The sequence below is a fragment of the Neolamprologus brichardi genome, chromosome 12, assembly GCF_056152115.1.
Source record: "Neolamprologus brichardi isolate AB-2024 chromosome 12, ASM5615211v1, whole genome shotgun sequence".
NCBI lineage: Eukaryota > Metazoa > Chordata > Actinopteri > Cichliformes > Cichlidae > Neolamprologus > Neolamprologus brichardi.
Window position 1 is genome coordinate 37546456 of NC_142115.1, and position 25863 is coordinate 37572318.

A 25863-nucleotide genomic window follows, 5' to 3' on the forward strand; every position below is an offset into this window, starting at 1 on the left:
AATGTTAGTTTTCATTGAAACTGCTGATGCTCACTTTTAATTATGTCACCTCAAAAAAATCATTTTTTAATTATTACTGAAAAAAAATTCTTTTAATGCATATTACACATTAACAACGCTGATTATCAGGTTTATAATATTTACTCTGCATTTAAAGCCTCGCTTCAATAAATGCGGCGTTTTCTGTGGTTTCTAGTATTTTATCCTTAAATGTATTCGTGCATTTCTTTACTGGGTTTTCTCTCTGCGTGTTTATGCTTTCAAACATTACAAAAGGCCTTAAATAATATTTGATTCGAGTTTGATCAGATATCCTAAACTAGTAAAATAATGTGTGTGGTTAAAGAAACGTGTTTGTACAGTTGAGTTTCGTGTGTCAGAATAAGCAGTGAGTCAGGCTCCGTGTTCTCGCTCTTTGTGAAGAAACGAAAACGAAAGTAAAGTTTAGTTTTTGAAGTGTTCGGCAGTCAGTGTGTGTCCGTGTGTGTGAGCGGACGGCAGCATGGAGGGATCCGAGTGTGCTGTGACCGTGGAGGGGGACTGGACTCCGGCTCAGACCAAAGCCCTGAAGAACAAACTGCACATTTACTTCCAGAGCAAGAAGAAGTCGAGCGGAGGAGACTGCCGGGTGGAGGCGGAGGAAGGAGCCCCGAGGGCGGCCGTTTACTTCAGCTCACCGGAGGGTGAGTCCGCTTCATGATGGTTCAGATAGTAAAATAAATCATTTAATAATTAAAAACACCAACAGACGGAGACCTGTGAGTGTAACGATGGAACAAACAGAGAGTTTCACTGTGACCGGACAGACTGCAGAGAAAGTTTGGCCACAAAGCTTTGAAGGATCTCAAAACTTCATATTTTTAATTTTTCAGCTCAGAGATGAAAGTTTCAGAGAGCAGCTGACTCACATCAGCTTTAAAACGCTTTCATTCTTCATATTGTCACATCTGTCCGGTTATTGAAGCTGGTTAATAAACACCCAGAGCCTCTGCGATGATTTCCCAGCATGCACTTCACCCTCCAGTGCCACTCCTTCCTGTTGTTGCTGAGGCACAGCTCCTCTGGTTAATAAACAGAGGTGGGACCAAGTCATTGTTTTGCAAGTCTCAAGTAAGTCTCAAGTCTTTATCCTCAAGTCACAAGTCAAGTCACAAGTCACTGTAAAAGTCCGAGTAAAGTCACAAGTCTGAAACTTTGACTTTCAAGTCCTTTCGAGTCTTTAAAAACAAACAAACTGAAAAAGCATGTTGCAGTTATGCTAAATGTAAATATTAGACCATGTGATTTTTAAATCTCTGTTTTTCTCAACACAAGACGAAATAGTGAACTTAGAAAATATGCACAAATTGTGAAATTGCACCTCTATAAAATGCAGCTCAATTAAACTTCACTCCAAGAATAATTTTCACCGACAGTTCTGAGATAAGCTGCATGTTATTCTTGGATGCGCTTGTAGGACCGGCTTTAAAATCGCATGACAAAAATATCATAAACATTAAAACCAAACAGTATCATCAACGTAGCCTGGACAACGTTTGCTAGTTAGATGAAGTCATGATCTCATCGTAGCAAAAGAGAAGCACCACCTACCGTTCTTTGGAAGTTGTTCCATCTGTCTGTGATTCTCTGCTTGCATGTTTTGCATGTTGCATTTCGGTTTTTGTTGACTACTTCATAGTTTATGTACCTGAAAAAAATAACTCCTTGCAGCATTTTTGAGCGTTTTTTTTTTTTCTTCTTAAAAAAAAATCGGGTTAATTTGATTGGCTGTGCTACACTCACCCACACATACGTACGGAGTGTGGTTGGAATGAAGTGAATTAATGGTGCACACTTTCTATATAATATGTGTGTTAAATTTTAGATTTGGGGTGAAATATCAAGTCTCTTCAAGTAAACCGGTTCAAGTCCAGTTCAAGTCCCAGGTCACTGGTGTAAAAGTCCAAGTCACAGTCTTAGAACATTTTTCAAGTCAAGTCTAAAGTCATGAAATTAATGACTCGAGTCCAAGTCATGTGACTCGAGTCCACACCTCTGTTAATAAAGCACATCAGGAGCTCCTGGAGGTTTTTATTTCCATGCTTCATGCTTAGAAATCACATTTAGAAACGTGTATTTAAAGCCATGAAAACGATTCCACACCAGGACTCTGTGTGGCTTTGATACTCAGCAGCTGTCACCAAAACATGACAGGAAGCAGGTTTTTATTCACAGGAAGTGGAAGCAGGGAGGGATTAGTTTCTTACTTTCTTACTAACAGCTGATCATTAAAAGTGTGTGTGTGTGTGTGTGTGTGTGTGTGTGTGTGTGTGTGTGTGTGTGTGTGTGTGTGTGTGTGTGTGCTGTGATTTCAGTGAGAGAGCGAGTCCTCGCGAGGAAGAATCATGAGATCATCCTGGACAGTAAAACCATCCAGTTGCGGCTGAGCTCAGAAGCAGTAAGTCCAGTTTTAGATGTTTCATGTGGATTTTTTCCTCACTCAGAGTTTCCTGTTTGCTGCTCTGGGTTCAGTTCTTTGGACTAAGCACCTTTAGCTTTTTATGACTCCATAAACTCTCACTGAGCGCCTCCCTTTATACAAATATCACAGTTAGTTCTTTAAAAGCAGAAAACTGTGACATCAGTCTCGGTCCTCTGATTCTGAGCTGATCATCTGGAAACATCAGGTACTGACTGTAAAATAATCCACGCAGGAGTTTTATGGCTGCTGAGCTTCTTATCAGCTCAGGACACAAACAGATTCAGAGCTCCAGAGTTTCATTTCACAGGAAAATAATAGTTTAACACAAACGTCCTGCAGAAAAGGACGAAGCAGTTATTAAAGGAAGGTGAATATTTTCACTGGTTCTCTGATCAGATTTATTTTAGGGGCAAAAATAGTTTCCCCTATTTTTGTATATGAAACTTCAGTTGACTATTTGGCAGATTTTATCCCACAAAGGGCAGAAGCATCGATAATCATGGAGTCACCGAGGTGGCTTCATGTTTGTGATGTAGTGAGAGATTTATTAAAGAAACCTGGATTCCTGTTTCAGTGCTGATCAGTCCAAAGAGTCTTAATAACAGCACGGAGGAGGGATCAGCTGTCCTTATCAGAGGGTGAACTTCAGTCTGTGTGGCAGGTTTTAAAGGTGTTTTCTTCATGGGTGGAAATAAATTCCTGGCTGTGTGACGCAGCAGGAGCCTGACTTTCAGCTCCTCCTCCTCGTTGCTGTTTGTGTGTTTTGCACGCTGCTGTGTGATCGGGCGTGGCTCCTCTGAACTGCAATAATAACCAGCCTGGCTGACATGATGATGATACGTTCTCTTCACGTTTATAAGGCAGTGAAATCACAGCTTAACCTCTAAACCTCCCAGTTTACACGTCTCACACCCGTTTGATCCAGTCTGCATACCTGATATCCTTGGTCAGGGTGCTAACCTGAAGTAGTTCTCCATCAGACTGAGTGTTAGAGAGAACTGACAGAAGAAAGTATGAAAGGATAAACGAGGCGTGCTGTATAAAGCGCTGTTAGTGTTTGAACACTAAAATGTTATATAACAATCACTGTGGTGGGGTGTGGCTTGCGAGCTGCAGGGGAGGGGTGGAGCAGTGGGTTCAGGGTGTGGTGTCAGGGGAGTCTGACTCACACACCTGACCTCATCATCCAATCATATCTGACCTGTTAAAGATGTTGCTGGGACGTGAGGGGAGGGCTGTGTTTGCAGAAGCAGGGCAGCCGGAAAGTTACAAAAGAAAAGACGTTTAAAAAGTTCAACGCTGCTGTCGTCGGGTCCTTCACTGCCACAGTGTCACTAAATATGACTAAAATATGTTACACGGGACTATTTAGAATAGAATAGAATAATCCTTTAATTGTCCCACAAGGGGAAATTTGGTTGTAACAGCAGCCAAAAAGACAAATATACTACAAACAGGACACAGAGCAGAAACAAACACAATGTTTCTTACATATTTACATTAAGGACAATGGTTACTATAAACAGAGAGTACTGTACAGTTATTAAATTAAATAAAAATAATTACAGGTAAGAGGCAAACCAGGTTGTAGTGCGAATTGGTTAATTAACTAACTTGTTGCAGTTACAGCATTGATGTAAACATCTGTTTGTTGGAGCAGTTCAGATTGTACAGTCTGACAGCTGCAGGGAGGAAGGACCTGCGGAAACGCTCCTTCATGCATCGAGGACGCAGCAGTCTGTCACTGAAGCAGCTCTGCAGTTCAGCAACATCTACATGCATGGGCTGGGAGACTCTGTCCATCAGAGATGTTATTTTGGCCAGATTTGTGATTTAAAGAAAATCACAGTTATGATGTAATATCCTTTCTTATTTTTCCTAAAATCACCTTCCTGGATTTTTGGAAAAACTTGAGGTGAAGGAAAGCTGTCGTGGATTCTGACACTTGAGGAAAAGAGAAGCACGATCTGCTGTGTTCAAAGTTTCCCAAATTTAAACCAGAGAGTCTCAGATACAGATGCAGGTTTTAAAGGTGGACAGCCTGGTGAAAAACACGAGGCTGGGAATAAAAGAATAAAGTTTCACCGTTACACAGGTCACATGGTCGTAATCAGACATGCTTCTGTCAGACGTGTGGAATTATAGAAGAATGAGGACCCGAATGCAGACACGGATGCAGGAGAACGTTTTGGGCTGAAAGTCTATTTACAGCTGATCAATACTGCAAACAGGTGGAACAGAGAAAACTAAGGAAACCTACACCGAGGAAAGCTGAGCATAAACACAACCTGAGGGACGAGGAACCGGGAAACACAGGGAAAGCTGACGGTGGTAACGCTGAGGCAACACGGGGAAGACGCGCAGCGGTGATACAGACAGACCAATCACGAGCAAAGAAGACACGATATATAAGTACAGAGGGAAACAAGGAAACTGAACACAGGAGGGAGACACGGCTGAACCTAATTGATGTTTTGGATTCAGGAGACAGACACTATCTCTACTTTTAAGATTCAAACTTTCCTTTTTGCTAAAGCATATAGTTAGGGCTGGACCAGGTGACCCTGAATCCTCCCTTAGTTATGCTGCAATAGACGTAGGCTGCCGGGGATTCCCATGATGCATTGGGTGTTTCTTCTTCACTCACTATGTATTAACAGACCTCTCTGCATTGAATCATATCTGTTATTAATCTCTGTCTCTCTTCCACAGCATGTCTTTATCCTGTCTTACTTCTCTCACCCCAACCAATCACAGCAGATGGCCCCGCCCCTCCCTGAGCCTGGTTCTGCTGGAGGTTTCTTCCTGTTAAAAGGGAGTTTTTCCTTCCCACTGTCGCCAAAGTGCTGCTCATAGGGGGTCATATGATTGTTGGGCTTTTCTCTGTATCTATGAAGCGCCTTGAGACGACTTTTGTTGTGATTTGGCGCTATATAAATAAAATTGAATTGAACATAACAAGACAGGAAGGAAGCAAAACTGAATCCAGTGACAAAACAGGAAACACACCGACTGAACTCAAAATATGTAAACTTAACACAAAGACCATAGAAACCTGAAACAGGGGACAGGAGGCTACAGAGAGATGACACAGGGAAGCACAACAACACCTAAGAATTAGAACTGAGGAAATACTACTATGGCGCTAGAAATACTAGGACAGAAACCAAAACGCTAACAATGACAACCATGAATAACAAATAATCAACAAACACAAATTAAACAGATGTAAAACACTGACCCAGGACTGTGACAGTTTCTCAGCCGGTGATCCACTAATGCCGTCACTTCCTGCTGAAGAGACAAAAACACTCACGTTTCTTTTGTTCCTGCATCTCTCAGGTTAAATAATTTCACATCACAAAATGTGTCGCACAAAGAAAGCGACTTCACAACACAAACTTCAGGTCTGTGGAGACGTTTCTGCTCTTATCCACGAAGCTTCTTCATTTCTAAATCAGCTGGTGGAGTGGAGGGTAAATAACCCCTAGTGGGGGCTGTCTCCAGTGGAGGTTATATGACTTACTATGGTCACCTGAACAAATGTGTGAGTGTGGGGTTGAATTGCCTGGGCAGGGCTCTGAGACTGCAGGTGGCTGATAGCTGGAGTCCTGATCCAGCAGCTCCATCCACAGTGGGTACAGACAGCTCCTCTCTCAAACCTTCTTCTCAGTCCAAACACTGGCGTCTGAAGAAGCCCCTCTATGAGGGCGAAACATCTTTACAAGCCTAAAGAGGTCCAGTCCTACACAGATGCTTGATAAAGACTTTTGATTCAACTTTTGATCACAAAGTTGACGTCATTCTCACAACGATCGGGAGGACTGATCGATGTTCTGACTGTGTGAGCTGGTGCCAGCAGGAGGTCAAACATTGGATTTGCAGTGCTTTGGTCAACTTTGTGTTGATTCTGGTTAATGTTGTTCTTTGAAACTCTTTGAAATACTCATTAAACTGACTGCAGATCTATTTTTATTTAGATTAAATCTTATTTTTGTTTTTTTCTCAGAGCTCAACAAGCAGCGACGATGTCTCAGGTAAATCCTCCTCCTCAGCTTCATCACAGAGTTTATTTAGTTTTTTTAGCTTCTTTGTGTAAAATGAGCTGCAGTGAGTGTTTGTGGTACTGAAGGGAGATTTTACTGGACTTTATTTAAGTTGAAGCACATTCACATCATGATTTGTCACGATGTCAGATACGTTTGTTCTTATTTGACTGATTATTCATCGTTTGTATGAAGAAAAACAATAAGATCAACTTTAAATCAGTTTGATGTGTTCAAGCTTCATCTGAGCTTTTCTCTGAGCTCCTGTGTTCTCTGTGTTCATGTTTGCTGATCATTACTCTAAACTGGACAAACTGGATCCTCTTGATTCTCAGACTCATCGACAGACTCAAAGAAGCCTCCGGCTGAACCTGGAAGTGGAGCTGCTGCTGCCAACAAAGAGGGTAAAAACAAACTGATGGAACAAATGTTGTGACAGTAATTTATGAAAACTGTGTCAAAGCTGGAGCTGGTTCAAATTTAATATTTCTGTACGTGAAAGTTTGTTTTAATTCCTCTGCTGTTAAAAGCTGTGGTCACACATGCACTGAGTGAACTCAAGTATGAACTCAGTGTCTGAGTGACACAGTAAATGTATTAAAACCAGTGTAAAGTCCAGTTGTGAGCATGTGTGCCGATGTTCACAGTGTGGAGTAAATGTGCTGTTTTTGCAGATATAATAGTCGGGATAGAGAAATGCATAGAGATGGGGGACGACTTTGTTACTATATTATGTAATGTCAGTGTTCATGAGACTCTCAGGTCTTATTGATGAGTTCTTGTTCATGAAGATGTGGTCCTGATGGAGTGGAGCCCCTCTTCAGAGGTTTATTGGACACAGCAGTATGGAGGTCAGCTCACTGACACAGTGGACCTGCACTGTGCTCATGCCTGGTTGTCACAGACTCTCAGTGTCGTAGCTTCACGCCTGTAGTCATTGTGTGAAAGAGGTTTACTCAGCAGTGTGAAGGACTCACAATTAAAATATTTTTATTAGAAATAAATAATAAGCACTTACACCCTGATGCACTTACACCCTTACAACACTGATGGGCTGTTTCTGACTCGTGTTTCTCTCAGACTCAGAGTCGTCTCAGAGCTGTGCGGTGGTTTTGGAAAACGTCACAGACAACATGTCCACAGATCTGCTCTCCATGCTGGTGGAGAACATCTCTGGGTTGGATGAGAACGGCTACAGCATGGAGAACATCTGGGAATCCAACAGCACCGTGGTCACATTCAAAAGCCCTGCAGGTAGGACACACCTGGACTTTTCCTCCCACACACTACACTACAGGTCAGGCGTCCCAGATCCCCTTTGTTAAAACCTTTGATTCTGATTTTACATTTTAAACTCTCTTTATGCAGCAGTCAGAGGAATTGTGCAGATTTGTCCATATTTACAGAAGATTTTAATAAAACTATAAGATAGTAATTGAATAATTATTTTAATATACGAGTTTACAAAACTTGAAATATAAAAAACTGTTATCTTAATGTACGCTGTCCACTGGTGAGGTTTCAGGCACATGTGGGTTACTTGTTTCCTCTGTATAACCTTTCACTGCACGTCTGAGCTCAGTGTTCACGTTGGATACAACCCCAGATCTCATTTCCCATGTTTTGGGGCGATCGTGGCTCAAGAGTTGGCAGTCACAGTGTTTGTGTGACTTTGGGACCTGAAGTGGCGATTGGACCCGGAAATAATGACGTCAGACTTAAAGCCCGGATACTCTGTTTCTGAGACACGCTTCTTTCTTTGACTCTCACATGTAGTGAGCTGATTCCTGGCAATATTAGAGGATGACAACAAGAAAAAAGGAAGAAAATTCTGTCAGAATTGGGAAGTAGAGTAGTTTCTTAGTTTTTATTGTGGCTGCATTTCCTTTTCTTGTGTCCATCAAATCCACATAAACCGTTTCTGATTTGTGACCTTTTAACCGCCACTCGACCTTTAAGAAAGCCTTCCCCTCTTTCTTCACGGCTGAGCTTTGGAAAGGCATCCGTTCCACAGCGCTGACTTATGGAAAACCAGAACGCAGTGCATTTGCTTGATTTGTGGGGCAATAAAACTGCTGCGCAGATTCACACATCTGCTGATTGTCCAGCACGCAGAACTTCACCTCCAAAGGTCATATAGAGTGTCTTTATTGGAGCGCTATGGCACGCTGACGGCATGTGTTTATCCCCACTAAAGGCTCTCAGCTGGAGCATTTGATCTAGTGTAAGGGGGCGATCGTGGCTCAAGAATTGGGAGTTCGTCTTGTAATCGGAAGGTTGGCGGTTTGAGCCCCGGCTCGGACAGTCTCTTTTGTTGTGTCCTTGGTCAAGACACTTCACCCGTTGCCTACTGGTGGTGGTCAGAGGGCCCGGTGGCGCCAGTGTCCGCCAGCCTCGCCTCTGTCAGTGCGCCCCAGGGTGGCTGTGGCTACAATGTAGCTGCCATCACCAGTGTGTGAATGTGTGGATGATTGGTTGTGTAAAGCGCTTTGTGGTCCTTAGGGACTAAGTAAAGCGCTATACAAATACAGGCCATTTACCATTTTAGAAATGTTGCTTTAAGATGTCTATGTTTTCAAACCGTGTCTTTCAAATGTCCTTACAAACATTGTAGAGCTGATATCAGTGGACAGCTCATGCTGGCTCAGTCTTTGAGATTAAACATTGATTTTAACCTTGAAACAAGTTCTATTAGAAATAACACTAAAATAAATAAATCTGACATTTTATAGCCCAGCTCTCTCTCTCATCCTCTGATGAAACAGTTTCAGTCTGAAAGGATTAATCTGGATTATTTTGCAGATGTGGAGAGATTCCTCTCTGTAAGTCAGACCAGCTCAAAGATGAAGAAGCATGGACTGACCGCTCGGCCTCTGGAGGCAGCAACGAACATCCGAGTGGAGAGTCTTCCTCCGACTGTGGTTGAAGGTACATGTGCTCCTAAAAACCACAGACTGTATATAAAAGTCTAACTTCAAAAATTATCAACGTGTCTTTTAGACCCCATTCCTACAAAACTGCTCAAAGAAGTCCTGCCATTAATTAATGCTTCAATCTTAAATATGATCAACCGATCTCTAATAATCGGCTATGTACCACAGGCCTTCAAGCTCGCTGTAGTTAAACCTTTACTCAAAAAGCATCTCTAGACCCAGCAGTCTTAGCTAATTATAGGCCAATCTCCAACCTTCCTGTCATATCAAAAATCCTTGAAAGAGTAGTTGTCAAACAGCTAACAGATCATCTGCAGAGGAATGGTTTATTTGAAGAGTTTCAGTCAGGTTTCAGAGCTCATCACAGCACAGAAACAGCTTTAGTGAAGGTTACAAATGATCTTCTTATGGCCTCTGACAGTGGACTCATCTCTGTGCTTGTCCTTCTTGACCTTAGTGCAGCATTCGATACTGTTGACCATAATATCCTATTAGAGCGATTAGAACATGCTGTAGGTATTACAGGTATTGCACTGCAGTGGTTTGTATCATATCTATCTAATAGACTCCAGTTTGTGCATGTAAATGGAGAGTCCTCTTCACACACTGAGGTTAATTATGGAGTTCCACAGGGTTCAGTGCTAGGACCAATTCTGTTTACATTATACATGCTTCCCTTAGGCAGCATCATTAGAAGACATAGCATACATTTTCACTGCTATGCAGATGACACCCAGCTCTATCTGTCCATGAAGCCAGATAACACACACCAATTAGTTAAACTGCAGGAATGTCTTAAAGACATAAAGACTTGGATGGCCGCTAACTTTCTGCTTCTTAATTCAGATCAAACTGAGGTCATTGTACTCGGCCCTGAAAAGCTTAGAAATATGGTATCTAACCAGATTCTTACTCTGGATGGCATTACCTTGGCCTCCAGTAACGCTGTGAGGAACCTTGGAGTCATTTTTGACCAGGACATGTCCTTCAATGCACATATTAAACAAATATGTAAGACTGCGTTCTTCCATTTGTGCAACATCTCTAAAGTTAGAAATATCCTGTCTCAGAGTGACGCTGAAAAACTAGTTCATGCATTTATTACTTCCAGGCTGGACGACTGTAATTCATTATTATCAGGATGTCCAAAAAACTCCCTGAAAAACCTTCAGCTAATCCAAAATGCTGCAGCAAGAGTCCTGACAGGGACTAGATTCATGTGCTGATTGTGTGTATTTGTGTGTATTTTAAAGCTTTGTTGCATATTTGTTGATGATTCCTTTTCTCCTGGTTTTCTTTTTTTGTTGTTACCATTTCACATTATCCGGGTTTTAAATTTCTTTAAACACACTGTAAAATGTGTTGAACCTCACGAAAGAGGAAAAAAACTGATCTGTATGGTTTAATACATATCTGTTTTTTTCCTCTTTCGTGAGGTTCAACACATATTACAGTGTGTTTTCAATATATGGGATGAATTATTAGAATTGTAGATCCTAGCATGTCTCCGGATTTCTTGCCAAAACTGTTTCAGATAAACAGAAAAAAAAAAGATTCTCACACGTAGTAGATTCTATATTATTAGAGTTTTTTGTGATGTTTTGGAAAAGTTCTATCTGTCAGTTTGAGCTGACTTTTATTTACAGCATAAATATGTGTTTTTAAAACAATCTATATGGCCAAATGTTACAGAATAAACAAAAGAGTTATGTCATGTTATTTACAATGAATGCTGGATGTCCTGAGGTGGTTCTGCTGTTCCTGAGCTCATTCATCATTACACAAACCTCACGTTATTGTCAAATTTCATGGAGACCAACCTTTAGAAATTGAATTTATCCTTTAAGCAGCTGTAAAATTGTGTATTTCTGTCTTATTTCTAGACATGCTGGAGCTGTATTTTGAGAAGACCTGGACTCTGCCGGCCAAAATTGTCATGATCCCAACTGAACAGGCTGCCATCATCACTTTCAGCGACCCTAAAGGTTCATTTAGCACAGTGGCACGGTGGTTAGCACGGTGGTTAGCACGGTGGTTAGCACGGTAGCCGCACAGCAAGAGGGTCCTGACCCTAACCCTATTCACACACTGGTGGAGGCAAGCTACAGTTGTAACCACAGCTGCCCTGGGGCAGACTGACGGATAGGTTAATTGATTAATCTAAATTGCCCATAGGTGTGAATCTGTGAGTGAATGTGAGTGCGAATCGTTGCCTGCGTCTATGTGTTAGTGTTCTGGCGACCTGTCCAGGGTGTACCCCGCCTCTCACCCTATGACAGCTGGGATAGGCTCCAGTGCCCCCCGCAACCCTGGAAAGGATAAGCGGAAGCGAATGGATAGATGGATGAAATAATTTGAATATGAAAAGAGTTATAGAAGAATGTTTTATGTCTGTGGGGTTATGTCAGATAAAAAAAAGGTTCGAAACCCCTTGTGACTTGGATAAATCTTTATAGAAACATTAAAAAAATCCCCTTAACACCACTTATCTAACCTTTGCTTCTCTGCTCCTTGTTTGCTGCAGTTGTGGAAAAGATTTGTGTAAATAAAGACCTCGAGATGAAGTCTATCACAGTGAAGGTATATCCATACTACGAGTCACTGGGAACCGCCTTGTACAGCAAAGATCGCCCAACATGGAAGATGCCCGAGCCCTTCACAGAGCGTGTTCACCACATTATCTGGAAATTCCTTGTGGGGAATAAACTATCAGAACACATCAATGATCAGATGCGTCCACATTTCTGCAGAGTGGATTTGAATGGCCCCGACGTGAAACTCAGCCCTGTGCCAGAGTTTTTGAGGCAGCAAGATCTGACAGCAGAACATGTAGAAAACTGGATGAGTAAGGCCCAAGAGGCCTTCCGTCGCCTGATGTCTCAGTACACAGCATTCGAATGTCAAGCAAATACACCGGGATGGACAGCTGCAGAGAAAGATGTCCGTTTGGTGGTGAAAGAAGATGCCATCCTGGTGCTGGATGCATCCAAAGGGGTTCTGACTGTTGCTGGCCGAGCTGATGATATAAAACGAATCAGGGCTCCTGTGGAGAACATGCTTCTGAAAGCCATGAGTCACATTGAACGACAGACAAACAGCATCTCTGAGGAAATGATTTTGTCCCCTGCATGGTTCTACATCCTGAAGCAGGAGGGGCTCCAGAAAGCTGCTCTGGACATTTCTCCTGAGATGAAACTCTCTTATGATGAAGGCACCCAGAAGTTAACCATTACAGGACTCACTGCAGAGGTCTTCAAGACTAAGGCGTGGATCTTGGAGAGGAATGTGAAAATGAGTAAGAAACATCAGAATGTCCCCCCATGTCTTCTAGACTTTCTCAGAACATTAGATCCCATGGACTTGTCCCAGGATCTGTTCACATCTCAAGGCATCAGTGCAATCTACACCATTGAAAGCAAAGGGCTTCTCCTGTTGGGGAGTTCTGACAGAATCCTTGCTGATGCGGAAAGTAAGATGAAGGCTGCTTTGGCTCATCAGATTGTAAATGTGGAAGATCAGGAAGTTCTAAAACTCCCTACCTGGGTGGACCTGAAACAAAACCTGCTAGATACCTTCAACCTATCCAAGAAAAAAACTGTGGCCATTCAGATGCATCCAGAGAGAAAAATAACAGTGGCTGGTTTTGTGAATCCAGTGAAAGAGGTCAGCCAGAGTCTCAGGGTATTTGTTGAGAACTACTCACGAGTTCAAGAAACCATTCGTGTCCAATCCTGTGCTGCTGTTCAGTTTATTGAAAAGAAAAGAACAGAGGAATGGTACAGTATTGCCAAAGATAATAATGTTTCAGTAAGTTTTTATGTAGAGAGGCCAAGAATCAGCTTTGCAGGAGCTCGTCTTCATGTCCAGAAAACCAAATCCTGCTTTATGGAACTGGCCAATGCTCTCTTCACTGACACCTTAACTGTGGACAAGCCCGGAGCAAAGAAATACTTCCAAACCCAAGGAAGCATGTTCCTGCCTACAATAATGAATGAGTTAAGATGTGTTATTCTCCTTCGTCCAGAGATTGAATATGAAGAAGAAGAGGAAGTAGAGAATTATGAAGAAGAAACGGCCCTTTGTTATTGTAAAGTGCAGACCAACAGTGGAGTACTGATTTCTGTCAGTAAGGTGGACATCTGCAGCTTTGGTGTGGACGCTGTGGTCAATGCAGCTAATGAGGACTTAGACCACATTGGTGGCCTGGCTTTGGCACTGCTAAAGGCTGCAGGACCACAGCTGCAGAAAGAAAGCAGCGACTATGTCGCTAAATATGGACGTCTACGTCCAGGTGACGCCATCATAACAGATGCCTACAACCTGCCTTGCAAACATGTTGTCCATGCAGTTGGTCCACGATTCTCTGACTTTGACAGGAAGACGGCAGTGTCACGCCTGCAGACTGCAGTTAGAGAAAGTCTGAGACAAGCAGAGATGGCCAACTGCTCCAGCATTGCACTGCCAGCGATCAGCTCGGGCATCTTTGGTTTCCCTGTTGACCTCTGTGCTGAGACCATAGCCCAGGCAGTTCGGGAGTACTGTGACAGCCCACAAGGTCTGAGATCATTAACTGAGATTCACCTGGTGGACAACAACGATAGCACCATCAGAGTCATGGCCACAGCTGTGAGCAAGGAGTTCTCAGACCTCGGACCTACCATGACCATCCCACAGCAAGCAGGCGGGAAAAGAACAGGGGCTTCAGGGTAATGTTAAAGTTTTTTAATAATGAACTTTTACTGCATGCAACTCAACATTGATGCCCATCAACAATAAAAAATAAAGCAAAAGCTGCAATGAGCAAGTAGTTAGATTAGATTAGCAAAAATGCTGGAATCAGGGCAAACAGCTAGCTTGGCTAGCAGCGTTGGCTCACATGTAACAACATCCATGGGCTTTTTTCCAGTTCTTGTGCTAAACCTTTAGCTTTGCCATGCTACATAACTGACAGTGTGGTGGTAATCGCTCTCCCTAAAACAAATAAATACAATATATCTTTCTTTAAAGCTTCACTCAGATTTACTGTTCATGGCTACTTACCTCTTAACCCCCAGCATCCCTGGTACCAAAGAGCTACAAAAAAGGAGGGAAGATTCAATTTTATCGGCTATAACATGAGGTCGTTATGTAAGTCTCGGGATGTGTGGCATCCACAGAAACCTCTGAATCTCAGCTAAAAGCTAATATAAACCATTTCTACAACCACCCAACACAGCAAACACAACAAACAATTAAAACAGCAGTAACATCATTTCGCAAAATGTCCATAAACACAGGCAACCGAGCCCCATGTGCACAGAACCACAACTAACCAAGCGAACCATACATTTTCTAAAAGCTGAGCTCTCATAGATTCCAAAAAGTTACAGCCCCTCAAAGTTTAAAGGGACAGGGGCTATTTAAACTGACTGTGGCACAAGGCAAAACAGGCCCAATGTACGCGAGTGTGTGCGTAATTCACATGTTCACATGTTGATTACTGGTTTTCTGGAGTTTAATGTCTTCTGAAGCATATTTTCAAAGTGGTTATATGCAATAAAATCCAATATATATATATATATATATATATATATATATATATATATATATATATATATATATATATATATATATATATACACATACACACATATATATATGTGTATATATATATACACATACACACATATATATATATATATATGTATGTGTGTATATATATATATATATATATATATATATATATATATATATATATATATATATATATATATATATATATATATATATATATATATACACATACACACACATATATATGTGTGTGTGTGTGTGTGTGTGTGTATTGTGCTATTCTTACTTAGTGTATTGTCTGTCTTTGTTACTGTTTGTTTATACTGGAGCACTGTAACCAAAAATAATTTCCCCTAGGGATCAATAAAGTATTCTGATTCTGATATTTAAACGTCTGATGAAATCTCACAAGTGTTAGCTTTATTTGGATACCAAGATAGTTTACACAGGGTTTGTGCTGGCAAAGAAACTTACATGCAGCATGTAAGTTGAATGTCAGCCATTTTATTAAAACAAAGTGAACTTAAACATTTTAAAATTGTTTCTCAGTGGATATCACCGAGGTCGAGGCAAACAAGGTCAGAGCCAGTCACATGGTGCCAGTTGGTCTGAAACAGGAGGACGAGGAGGAGGACGAGGAGGAGGACGAGGAGGAGGACGAGGAGGAAGAGGTGAATTTTGGGGAAATCATCAGGGTAACAGGGGAAGCCAAAGTCCCAAGCATCACACCAGCCATGGAGAGCACGGAGGGTAAGGTTCCTCATCTTCTTTTCTTTGGTTTTATAAAAAACTGCCATTGTGTGATGTCATCAGTTCTGTTATCTGATTGGATGTAGGTTGGAGCAGACCACGGCTGAGGGATTAAAGATCATTCTGTGCAGGGGAAACATTCAGGACCAGACTGTGAGTACCTGTGGTGCTGTTTGGATCACGACTGAGAGGATTCTGCAAACTGCTGGTTTTTAATTATAACATGAGAACAATTTTTCTACAAATTTCTACAATTTGTAGAAAACCCTTATAGTTTTGTCTTTTGTTGATCTCTGTTGACCCCTGACCCCTATCTGACCACTCACATTCCTTTGCTGATCACACGTCTTTTTATTAGTCTTTACTCCTCAAACTTTGCAGATGACTAGGATAAACACAGTGCTTGAAAATGTCACAACTCTTCACAACTTTTCCACATTTTGTCACATTTCAGCCACAAACGTAAATGTATTTTATTTCTATTTTTGTGAGATTGGTCAATCAAAGTAGCACATAATTGTGAAGTGTTTCTACGTGGTGTTTTTACGAATAGAAATCTGCAAAGTGTGGCGTGCATTTATATTTACCTTAACTCTGATACCCTTAAATAAAATATTCAGTACTATCTTTACGAGTCACAGTAACAGAGATCATGGTTTAGTTTCAGCCTAAATAACCCACGTGTGTTATTTATTTATTTCTTAATACTCCGTTGCATGTCTGTTTGGAAGTTTCTCCTAATATTTCCAATAATTTTCTGAACTTTTTTATTGAAAAGGTTGTCACCACCAGGGCTCTTATCACAGCTCCTGTCTCTGACCTTTGCACTGCTGTTTTTACTCAGTTTGAGCTTGTGACGCTCTCCACTTTAGAGGCTGTGATTGGCCACATTAAGCCCACAGCTTCCCCTCGGGATCCTTTTCCTCCACAATTTTTTAAGGACATTTTTCCTGGTATAGGGCAGTATGCCCTTGAAATTATTAACAGCAGTTGGTCTTCTGGCGTGGTTCCTGCAAATTTCAAACATGCAGTGGTGCAGCCACTGCTTATGAAACCTGGCCTTGATCACACAGTTTTAGCGAACTATAGGCCTATTTCCAAGCTGCCTTTACTTTCTGAAGTTTTAGAGAAAATAGTTTTTAGTCAGCTGAAAGATTTTCTAGATAATAATGCAGATAATAATCTGCATTATTGAGGGTTTTTAATGACAACCTTCTGGCATGTGATTCTGGTAACCATGTTGTTCTTGTCTTACTGCTGCTTTTGACACCGTAGAACACAATATTCTAACTTCTCGATTACATGATATACAGTGGTTTGCAAAAGTAATCGGCCCCCTTGAACTTTCCTACATTTTGTCACATTACAGCCACAAACATGAATCAATTTTATTGGAAGTCCACGTGAAAGACCAACACAAAGTGAGAAGTGGAACCAAAATCATACATGATTCCAAAGGGGGCTGAATAATCACACACAACCCACTTTTCAGTTATTTATTCGTAAAAAATGTTTGGAATCATGTCTGATTCTGGTTTTCTGGAGTTTGATGTCTTCTGAAGCATATTTTCAAAGTGGCTATATGCAATAAAATCCAAAAATAATTTCCTTGTTATCATTTAATGTGAATTATCAAAGGAAAAACTTTTATTGTGGGGCTGAATATTTGGCTCAGGGTTGTTTTTGCTGTTTTGACGTTGGCATTTTACAAAAACCTAATCTGGCCAGCCTGAGCAGACGCCTGCTCTGCTGTAACCAGTTTGGTATCGTCTGCCACACTGTGCAGTTTAGTTCCTCGGCCGTTTTGTTTTAAAAGTGAAAATCATAAAATGTTTTTGTATTTTTGCGTGAACCGTTGATTGTTCAAGCTTAAACTTTGTGCCATTTTGCTTTTGTTCCACAGACTGACGTCATCGTCAACACCATCTCACAGGACATGAACCTGAGCCAGGGAGCTGTGTCCAACGCCATCCTGTCAGCGGCTGGAGAGAGTCTGCAGGACGCCATCTACTCTGAAGCCAGAAGGAACACGCTGTGGCACGGGGAAGTCGTCGTCACTGACGGCTACAACCTCACATGTCACAAAGTCTTTCATGCTGTTTGTCCATCCTGGGACAACGGAGGCGGCCAGGCAGAGGAGGTGAGGCTGTTCATATATATAAAATCACATATTGATAAATAGCTGAATAAGAGGAGAGTGTGTGCAAAAAGGGTGTAGCTGTTGCAGTAAACAGTGTGTTAGATGGAGGAGTTGTACAGGGAGCCACAGGCAGGAATGACTTCCTGCGTCGTTCAGTGGTGCATCATGGGTAATCTCAGTCTCTCACTGAGCTCCTGTTACTGACCAGCACGTCATGGAGTGGGTGAGAGGTGTTATCCAACATTGTCTTTATCTTGGACAGCATCCGCCTCTCCGACACCACCTTGAGGGAGTCCAGCTCCGTCCCCACAACATTACTGGCCTTACGGATCAGTTTATCGAGTCTGTTGGTATCTGCGACCCTCAGCCTGCTCCCCCAGCATGCAACAGCATAGAGAACGCACTGACCACAACAGACTCGTAGAAAATCCTGATCATTGTCCGGCAGATGTTGAAGGACCTCAGTCGCCTCAAAAAATAGAGACGACTCTGGCCCTTCCTGTAAAGTGCTGTGTGTTTGCAGCCCAGTCCAGTTTATTGTCTATGTGCACTCTGAGGTATTTATAGTCCTCATCAATGTCAACACTGACCCCCTGGATTGAAACAGGGGTCAAGTGTTTCCTGGTCTTCCTGAAGTCCACGATCAGTTCCTTGGTCTTTGCCACGTTGAGCTGCAGATGATTCTGCTCACGTGACAAAGGAGTCGACCACAGCCCGGTGCTCTGTCCCATCATCCCTGCTGATGCATCCAAACACCAGTCATCAGGAAACCTCTGAAGATGGAGGTCTGTGTGCAGTGGCTGAAGTCTGTGGTGTAGAGGGTGAAGAGGAAGGGGGAGAGGACAGTCCCCTGTGGTGCCCCGTGTTGCTGATTACCTTGTCAGACACACACTGTGGGAGACGCACATATTGTGGTCCAGATGGGTGTAGATACGATTAAGCAGGGAGATGATATTTAAAGGTGTTACGTTCCCCTAAAAGGGTCCAGGCGGTGAGGGGGAAGTAACAAAGAGTGTCCGGGTCGGAAAAAGAAGACAGAGGCAAAAGTGTTAAATTAAAGAGTTTTATTAAAGTTTCTATTGATAACTCAACTAAGAGAGACGGACAAGCTGCTATCACCATTTAAAGAAACAAAACAAAACTCAAGCATCGGTCAGTAAACTGAAAAGTAAGTCAAAAAGAGATTAGTAACCAAACACACTCTCCACTGAGCAGGAGCACGCAATCACAACACACAGCTCACTAGCTGCATATAGTGATGTGTCCTGTGCGTCGAAGCTTCAAAGCGTGTGTCGGGATGGTACAGTAGAGCAAACGAATCACCACAATGCTTCGAACCATGAGTCGACCAGTTGGATGGCAGCTTCAGTTCATCACGAGGCTTCATCTCACCATCACTAGCTGCAACCACCAACGTGGCTCTCTGGCCCAGAGCTCACCTTCCCCTGGGCTTAAATACCTGTAATTGCTGATGTGAATCAGCTGTACAAAAGAAAAAGGTGGCACCTAAGGCAGGAGAGCTGGTAGGACACGCCCACACAAGGCCCCGCTCTTTAAACAAAGAAAAGTCAAAGGAAACTCTGAACCGTGAGGCTCACTTACATGATTCAGAAGAAATGTTTCTTTGTAATTGAATATTAAAAACATAAAGCCGGGACCTTTTTGGACAAATAACAAATATCGAGACAGAAAATAATCAGACAGAAAACAGAGAAGCTGAACGGCAGAAGACAGTGGTCGTCTATACGAAGGCCTCAGATCATCACGATCCTCTTCTGCTCCACATTCATCGTGTGTCTGATACCGTTTCTATGGTAATGCAGCATTAAGCTTGTTATGAAGCCACGTCCAAAGTTTGGCTTTAGTTAGCATTCTTCAGTTAAACACACTCAATTAGAGACATTACAGCACTTTGATTAGAGAGTTTTAGATCTTCAGCGGCACCTAGTGGCAACAAAAAGTAAATTCAGCCACAGCATGTGATGGAGACATGTTCTCCAAGATCTTGAAGTGATTAAAATTCTTTAAAACAAACAAACATATACACCGTACTGTTTATAACCCGTCACTGAAGTCCAGCCTCACTTTATGCCTCATCTCTGTCAGGAGTTAACGTCCATCATCAGATACTGTCTGGTGGAGGCTGAGAAACGTCAGATGGCATCGTTGTCCTTCCCAGCCATCGGGACAGGAAACCTGAGCTTCCCCAGAGCCCTGGTGTCCAAACTCCTGCTGAGGGAGATCCGCTCGTACAGCAGCAGCAGAAATCCTCGCTGTCTGAGAGAGGTGGTCATCATCGTTCACCCCAGTGACAGCCAAACCGTGGATGTGAGTTTGTGACTCTGATCGGAGCTGAGAGTGTTTATCATGTTCTGACAGTGAGCACTCGAGACGAGCAAACCCACCCTGTTAGTGCAGCACAGAGTAACACACAGTACACACTGTTTATCACATGAAACGGGTTTGAGAAGGATGAGAAGGTTTAATTAACTCAGCCTGCAAATACAGCAACAGGAAGCAATAAGAACTAGAAACAGACAAAATCAGACTATATCAAATAATTACTTTTAGAATTTACTTGTATTAAAATCCAATTAAAACTGCTGTGAGGTTTAAAATGATGTAATGTGTGAACATAAGTCTAACTGTTACCTATCAATTCATTGAGCTGCAGTTATAGCAGTAACATCTAAGTTATATTGTTGTTGGTCAGTGTTTCACCCAAGAGTTCACCGGTCAGAGGAACGTCCAGCGTGAGCGGCATGATTTTAATGAGCTACCAGTTCAACAGCCTGTCAGCCAATCACAACACTCCTCAGGTAAGAAGTCCTTTAAACTTTACAATGAGTGATTATTTAATATTAAACCACTATATGATGATTTAATAGAGTTTAGTTAAGTCATAGAAACATGATGACAGTCACAGTTTTATAAGAACAGCCCTGATACGACCATCAGTAACAACTCGTGTTTTTATGATGTAAACAGACGATGGGTTAAGGTTATGCAACAAGTGTCACTTTTTAGCGTTAGGTTAAAAACATTATGAGCTGGACTCAGATGGCCAGTGGTATGAGGCAGAAGAGAGAAAAATTATTTCTAACCGATATACCCCATCAATTCTATTCAGTTGAAAATTCTTATTTAACACATTTAAGACAAATCAGCTGAGATATTTAATTAGAGTGATCAGAAAAGGCCTCATTATTTACAGATAAGGATCTTAGTCACTGATGTTATTTTGAGCCTCCAGATAAAATCGCAGGTCTAAAATCATCCACTGAAAGTCTGCGTGTGCTTGTTTCAGACACTTTTGGCCCAGTTTTGTCCACCTCCCTCGGTGTGTACCAGATGCAGATGGGTCAGCTTGCCTTAGAGGTGTCGTCAGGTGACATCACCAAAGAGACCAGTGATGTCATTGTCAACTCGTCCAATCAGACCTTTAACCTTAAAGCAGGTGAGTGTTTCTGAGTACTGAAAACACAAAGACTGTATTCAACTGTAGAAAGTCAGTGTAACGTCTGACTTACTGCTCTCCTCTTATCTTTTCTCAGGAGTGTCGAAGGCGATCTTGGACGGCGCTGGAATAACAGTGGAGCGAGAGTGTGCGCAGTTCGGTGTGTACCTACAATTTCGTTGTACATGTACACTGATGATGAAGGTCTATTCTACTCTACTCTATTCTACATGGAACAGCACATTTGACTCCCTTTTCAGCATCACCAGGCAGTTAAAACTGAAAATGTATTAATTTCAAAACCCTGAAGTCTGTTTCAGTTTATTCACAAATCAAACGTGACAACACGTAAAGTAGTTATTTGTGAAATAGGTTCCCTGAAAACTGTCCAGAGCTCATAAACAGAATCGTAGATATCAGATGATATACAGGAAATACATCATTCCCAACATACACTGTACATAGTATACCAACCTAACTCATAAATAAATAACACAAATCCAACGGATCTAGAAAGTCGTACACGAAAATAGTTGTGTGAATTTAAGTATGAACTTTAAATATTGCGCCATGTTTAAAGTTCAAAGCTATATTTATAGATCTTTGCTACACAGGGTTCAGAAACATATTTTAGTAGCAGTTTATTAAATCCCTGTTAAAGATGGTTGATGACAGTGGTTAACGTTTATAAAGTGTTTCGAAGCTCATTCCATATTAATGTATAATGTGTATGTGTTAGTCCCTGTCTTAACACAAACTTATCTTCCTTCGTGTTGTGTGTGAGTCTGCTGTTCAGTCTTAATGCCATATTACACACAACACAGACATTATGAAAGTTAACGTCAGAAGTTTGTAGGATCAGAGCATCTTCCCTGGACTGTGTCATGGCTCGTATACCTGCCTTATGTAAAGTCTGTAATCTGTTGAGATGAGTAGGAGACGCTTTGTACCATATAAGATTACAATCATAAAAATAAGGTCAAACAAAGACTGGGACAAGGTAAGTAGAGCTTCACATGGAAGGAATGAGCCAACATATTTAACGTCTTTATTAATTCTTCAAGATGCCTCTTAAAGGTCAGATATTTACCAATTTAAACCTTTAATAAATGATTGAATTTTACTTTCAACTTTCAATAACTGGACCATTTATCAGGATACAGACATGTTCAATACTTTTCCGATTTCAGCAAACATTACAAAACTCTAGAGGAATAGACACCGAATCACTGAAATATGAAAGGAAAAGACGTCGTCTTAATATTGATCACTTTGAGATCACAAATGTAATAGTTTTACTAATGTTGATGTTATAGCTTTTATTTATAAATGTACATATAACTTCCAAACGAGTGCTGTGTCTCTAATGGAGTTTTAATCGCATCAAATTCTTTTGTTAAGATTCCTCTATGATCAGCATCTTTAATTTCTTTTTTCACAGATATCCAAGTTAAATAATTAACTTGTAAAAAATGACAGAGGAAGGAGGGTAGGATGAAGAGCAGTTAGTGAATAAGGAAGTGATGCCAGCTCTGAAGAGAATAAAGACTGGAAAGGTGATTGGTGCAGATACCTGTGCAGGTATGGAGAGGTGTAGGACAGAGAGACATTTTTATGAGACTGTTTGACACATGAGAGGACACCTGAAGAATGGAGAAGTTTACTGATATCATTAAGAAAATGATATGTGATGTTTGCAGACACTGCGCTCTGTAGTGAGAGTAGAGAGCAGGTAGAGGACCTCTAAAGGGAGCAGCTGAAAAAAGAGCATGGCCTGGTAAATGCAGTTTATATTGGCACTCGGGAGGAGTAATAGCCCTAGAAAAGGTCGTCTCCTTTGGAGATAAACTGGTCAAAACTATTTGCAAGATTTTCATCATTTAATAAATTCTGGCACAATTTCTTGCTCAACTGTTTTTAGGTGTTAAATCCTCCAAATTCTTTCGATCTTTGGGCTGAAGGCAGGACAATACTCGGTGTATAAATGCTCAATCAACACTCTTTTATTTCTTTTATGAGCATGAACCATCCGGATGGGGAGACATGCATGAAGAGGGTCACAGCAAGTCTCAAACTGGTGGAGGGTTACTCAAACTCTTATAGCCTCTGGTGGCCCCCACCTACTCGTAAAAACCTAAACATTCACATTCTCTCTAACTCCTCACGAGCCTGACTTATGGCCTTGGCTCCTTATTTCGTCTGCCTTCAACAACGGTGGGGGTGATGTGCTCTCTGTCTCCTCCACTATCAGAAAAAGCAAAGTCCTGACTCTCTGAAAACAGGATTTCCTATAACTCAGCATAAACAATATCATTCATTCACACTGAATCAGCCGTCTAATGTAATACAAATCAGTCTAATAACTGTAATCGTTTCACCTTCTTCTAATCCAGGAGAATCCTGCAAACTAAAACTACATAATAATTTCATAATCTTTAATCAGGGGTCTAACATGGCGTTAGATAATATTATAATCGCACATAGGAAGCACAGTGGTTTGTATGTTTCTATTGACACTTAGTGTCACCTTATTTCTGTATTTTATATATAATTCTTTGTTTCCATCTCTGAAGTTTAATATAACGTTTATTAAGTATGTTCTTTTTTAAACTACATTTTAATACCTGAGTCATTTTTTATTTATTTTTAAAATGATTTCAGGTATGGTGGAGTTTATGGACGGTGGTTAGCACTGTTACCTCACAGCAAGAAGGTCCTGAGTTCGATTCCACCATCAGGCCTTTCTGTGTGGAGTTTGCATGTTCTCCCCGTGTTTGTGTGGGTTCCGTCCGGGTACTCCAGCTCCCTCACACAGTCCAAAGGCATGCAGTTAGTGGGGTTAATTGATTAATCTAAATTGCCCATAGGTGTGAATGGTTGTCTGTCCCTGTGTGTTGGCCCTGCGACAGATTGGCGACCTGTCCAGGGTGGACCCGCCTCTCGCCCTATGACAGCTGGGATAGGCTCCAGCGCCCCTGAAAAGTATAAGAGGTAGAGGATGGATGAAGTTTATGGAGTGAGTTATTTAATCAATTAAAGCATTAAATTTTGCATCTGGTTCTTTGCAACTAAATACTGAAACTCATGATCGATATGTTCTTTCAATTTTCAGCCTTGGCCCTTGTATACAGAGATTTATCTACAGTCTCTGAATCTTTTGGTGATATTATGTACTGTAGATGATAAGACACTTAAACTCTTTGCAATTTTGCATTTACTGAAATGTTTCCACAGTTTGTACAGCTACTCGCATAGAAACATGTGCAAGTAGCCTGCAGGAGGTCATTTTGCAGGATTTTGACAGTGCTCCTCTTCCTCACACAAAGGCGCATATACCAGTCCTGTTGCTGGGTTGATGCACTTCTACAGCCCTACAGCTGTGTTTGGCCCATCTCTTAGACTAACAATCAATATCGATCAATATCTTTACTGTAAAGTCACTACCTTGCTGTTACCTTTTACCAAATTTCAGGTTCCGATGTGAAAAATAGAATTTCATAATTATGGATCAGATTGGAATACTTTTTAAAATATTTCAAACGTGTAAAGCTTTGGACTGGAAAATACCAATTCTGCCTCACTGTGTTATAAGCCTCATGTGCTTCCTCTCTGCAGTGAGCTCCATGGCTCAGCCTCATGCAATGATCCTGACATCAGCCGGGCAGCTGCCCAGCAGGAACATCATCCACGTCGTCGGGCAGAACGACCCTGCAAACATTAAAGACATGGTTTACTCAGTGCTGAAGTTCTGTGAGGAGAACAAGTTCAGCTCTGTGGCCTTCCCAGCCCTGGGAACAGGTCTGTACATATTATTTATGGTATTCACTGATTTGCTGTGCAGCAGTGCAGAGGTCATTACTGCATGAGGAACTGTGGCAAAAGTCTGATCAGAGTTTGTGTCAAACCAAATTAATATTAAGCTGAAACACACCAACTAGCCAGATCCCTTCTACAGAGTCCATGAGATGTTAGATTACACCAGAACCATCAGTTTGTTGGTTTTGTCCAACTCTTTCATCTTCGAGCTGTAACGAATGTTGCAGCCAGATGTGAGATTGTTGCGGTTGAGTTTCACAAAGTGTACTCTTCATCCTCTTTCCATCCTTTCATCATCACCATCATCATCACTTGGTCCTTGTCTGCTGTCAGGTCAGGGAGGGGCCAGCCCTTCAGCGGTGGCTGACGCCATGGTGGATGCAGTGGTGGAGTTTGTGAGGAAGAAACAGCCGAGGTTTGTTCAGAGCGTGAAGATCCTGATCTTCCAGACGGCCATGCTGAACCACTTCCACATGAGCATGAAGAAGAGACAGGGAGAGACGGTGGAGGAGAAGAGCGTCTTTGGCAAATTCAAAGGTATGTTGCTGTTGTTTGGTAGGGAAACCCAACTGTAGATGGGGAATTATTTACTTATCCATTTCATTTTGATCATGGTGGCTTAAAAAATACCAGTAAATTTCTCCTAAAAGACTGCTTTGCTCTTTTATTGACCAAAATCAAATTTCAGAATAATTTGAGTAAAATAA

At 41.6% G+C, this 25863-nt stretch overlaps 1 protein-coding gene across 1 annotated transcript in view; it reads left to right on the forward strand.

Moving 5' to 3' along the window:
• Nucleotides 1-472: 472 nt before the first annotated feature.
• LOC102794592 (protein mono-ADP-ribosyltransferase PARP14-like) overlaps nucleotides 473-25863 on the forward strand; it is a 34687-nt gene continuing 9296 nt past the window's right edge. The window contains exons 1-17 of the mRNA XM_087849547.1: nucleotides 473-683; nucleotides 2355-2437; nucleotides 6471-6498; nucleotides 6843-6911; nucleotides 7588-7761; nucleotides 9310-9435; nucleotides 11324-11425; nucleotides 11965-14146; nucleotides 15543-15743; nucleotides 15830-15896; nucleotides 17647-17883; nucleotides 19990-20211; nucleotides 20597-20702; nucleotides 21191-21340; nucleotides 21438-21500; nucleotides 24956-25138; nucleotides 25490-25693. Of these exons, the coding sequence (XP_087705673.1) occupies nucleotides 503-683; nucleotides 2355-2437; nucleotides 6471-6498; nucleotides 6843-6911; nucleotides 7588-7761; nucleotides 9310-9435; nucleotides 11324-11425; nucleotides 11965-14146; nucleotides 15543-15743; nucleotides 15830-15896; nucleotides 17647-17883; nucleotides 19990-20211; nucleotides 20597-20702; nucleotides 21191-21340; nucleotides 21438-21500; nucleotides 24956-25138; nucleotides 25490-25693 (4378 nt within the window). The 5' untranslated portion in view covers nucleotides 473-502. The remainder of the gene's footprint in view (nucleotides 684-2354; nucleotides 2438-6470; nucleotides 6499-6842; nucleotides 6912-7587; nucleotides 7762-9309; nucleotides 9436-11323; nucleotides 11426-11964; nucleotides 14147-15542; nucleotides 15744-15829; nucleotides 15897-17646; nucleotides 17884-19989; nucleotides 20212-20596; nucleotides 20703-21190; nucleotides 21341-21437; nucleotides 21501-24955; nucleotides 25139-25489; nucleotides 25694-25863) is intronic.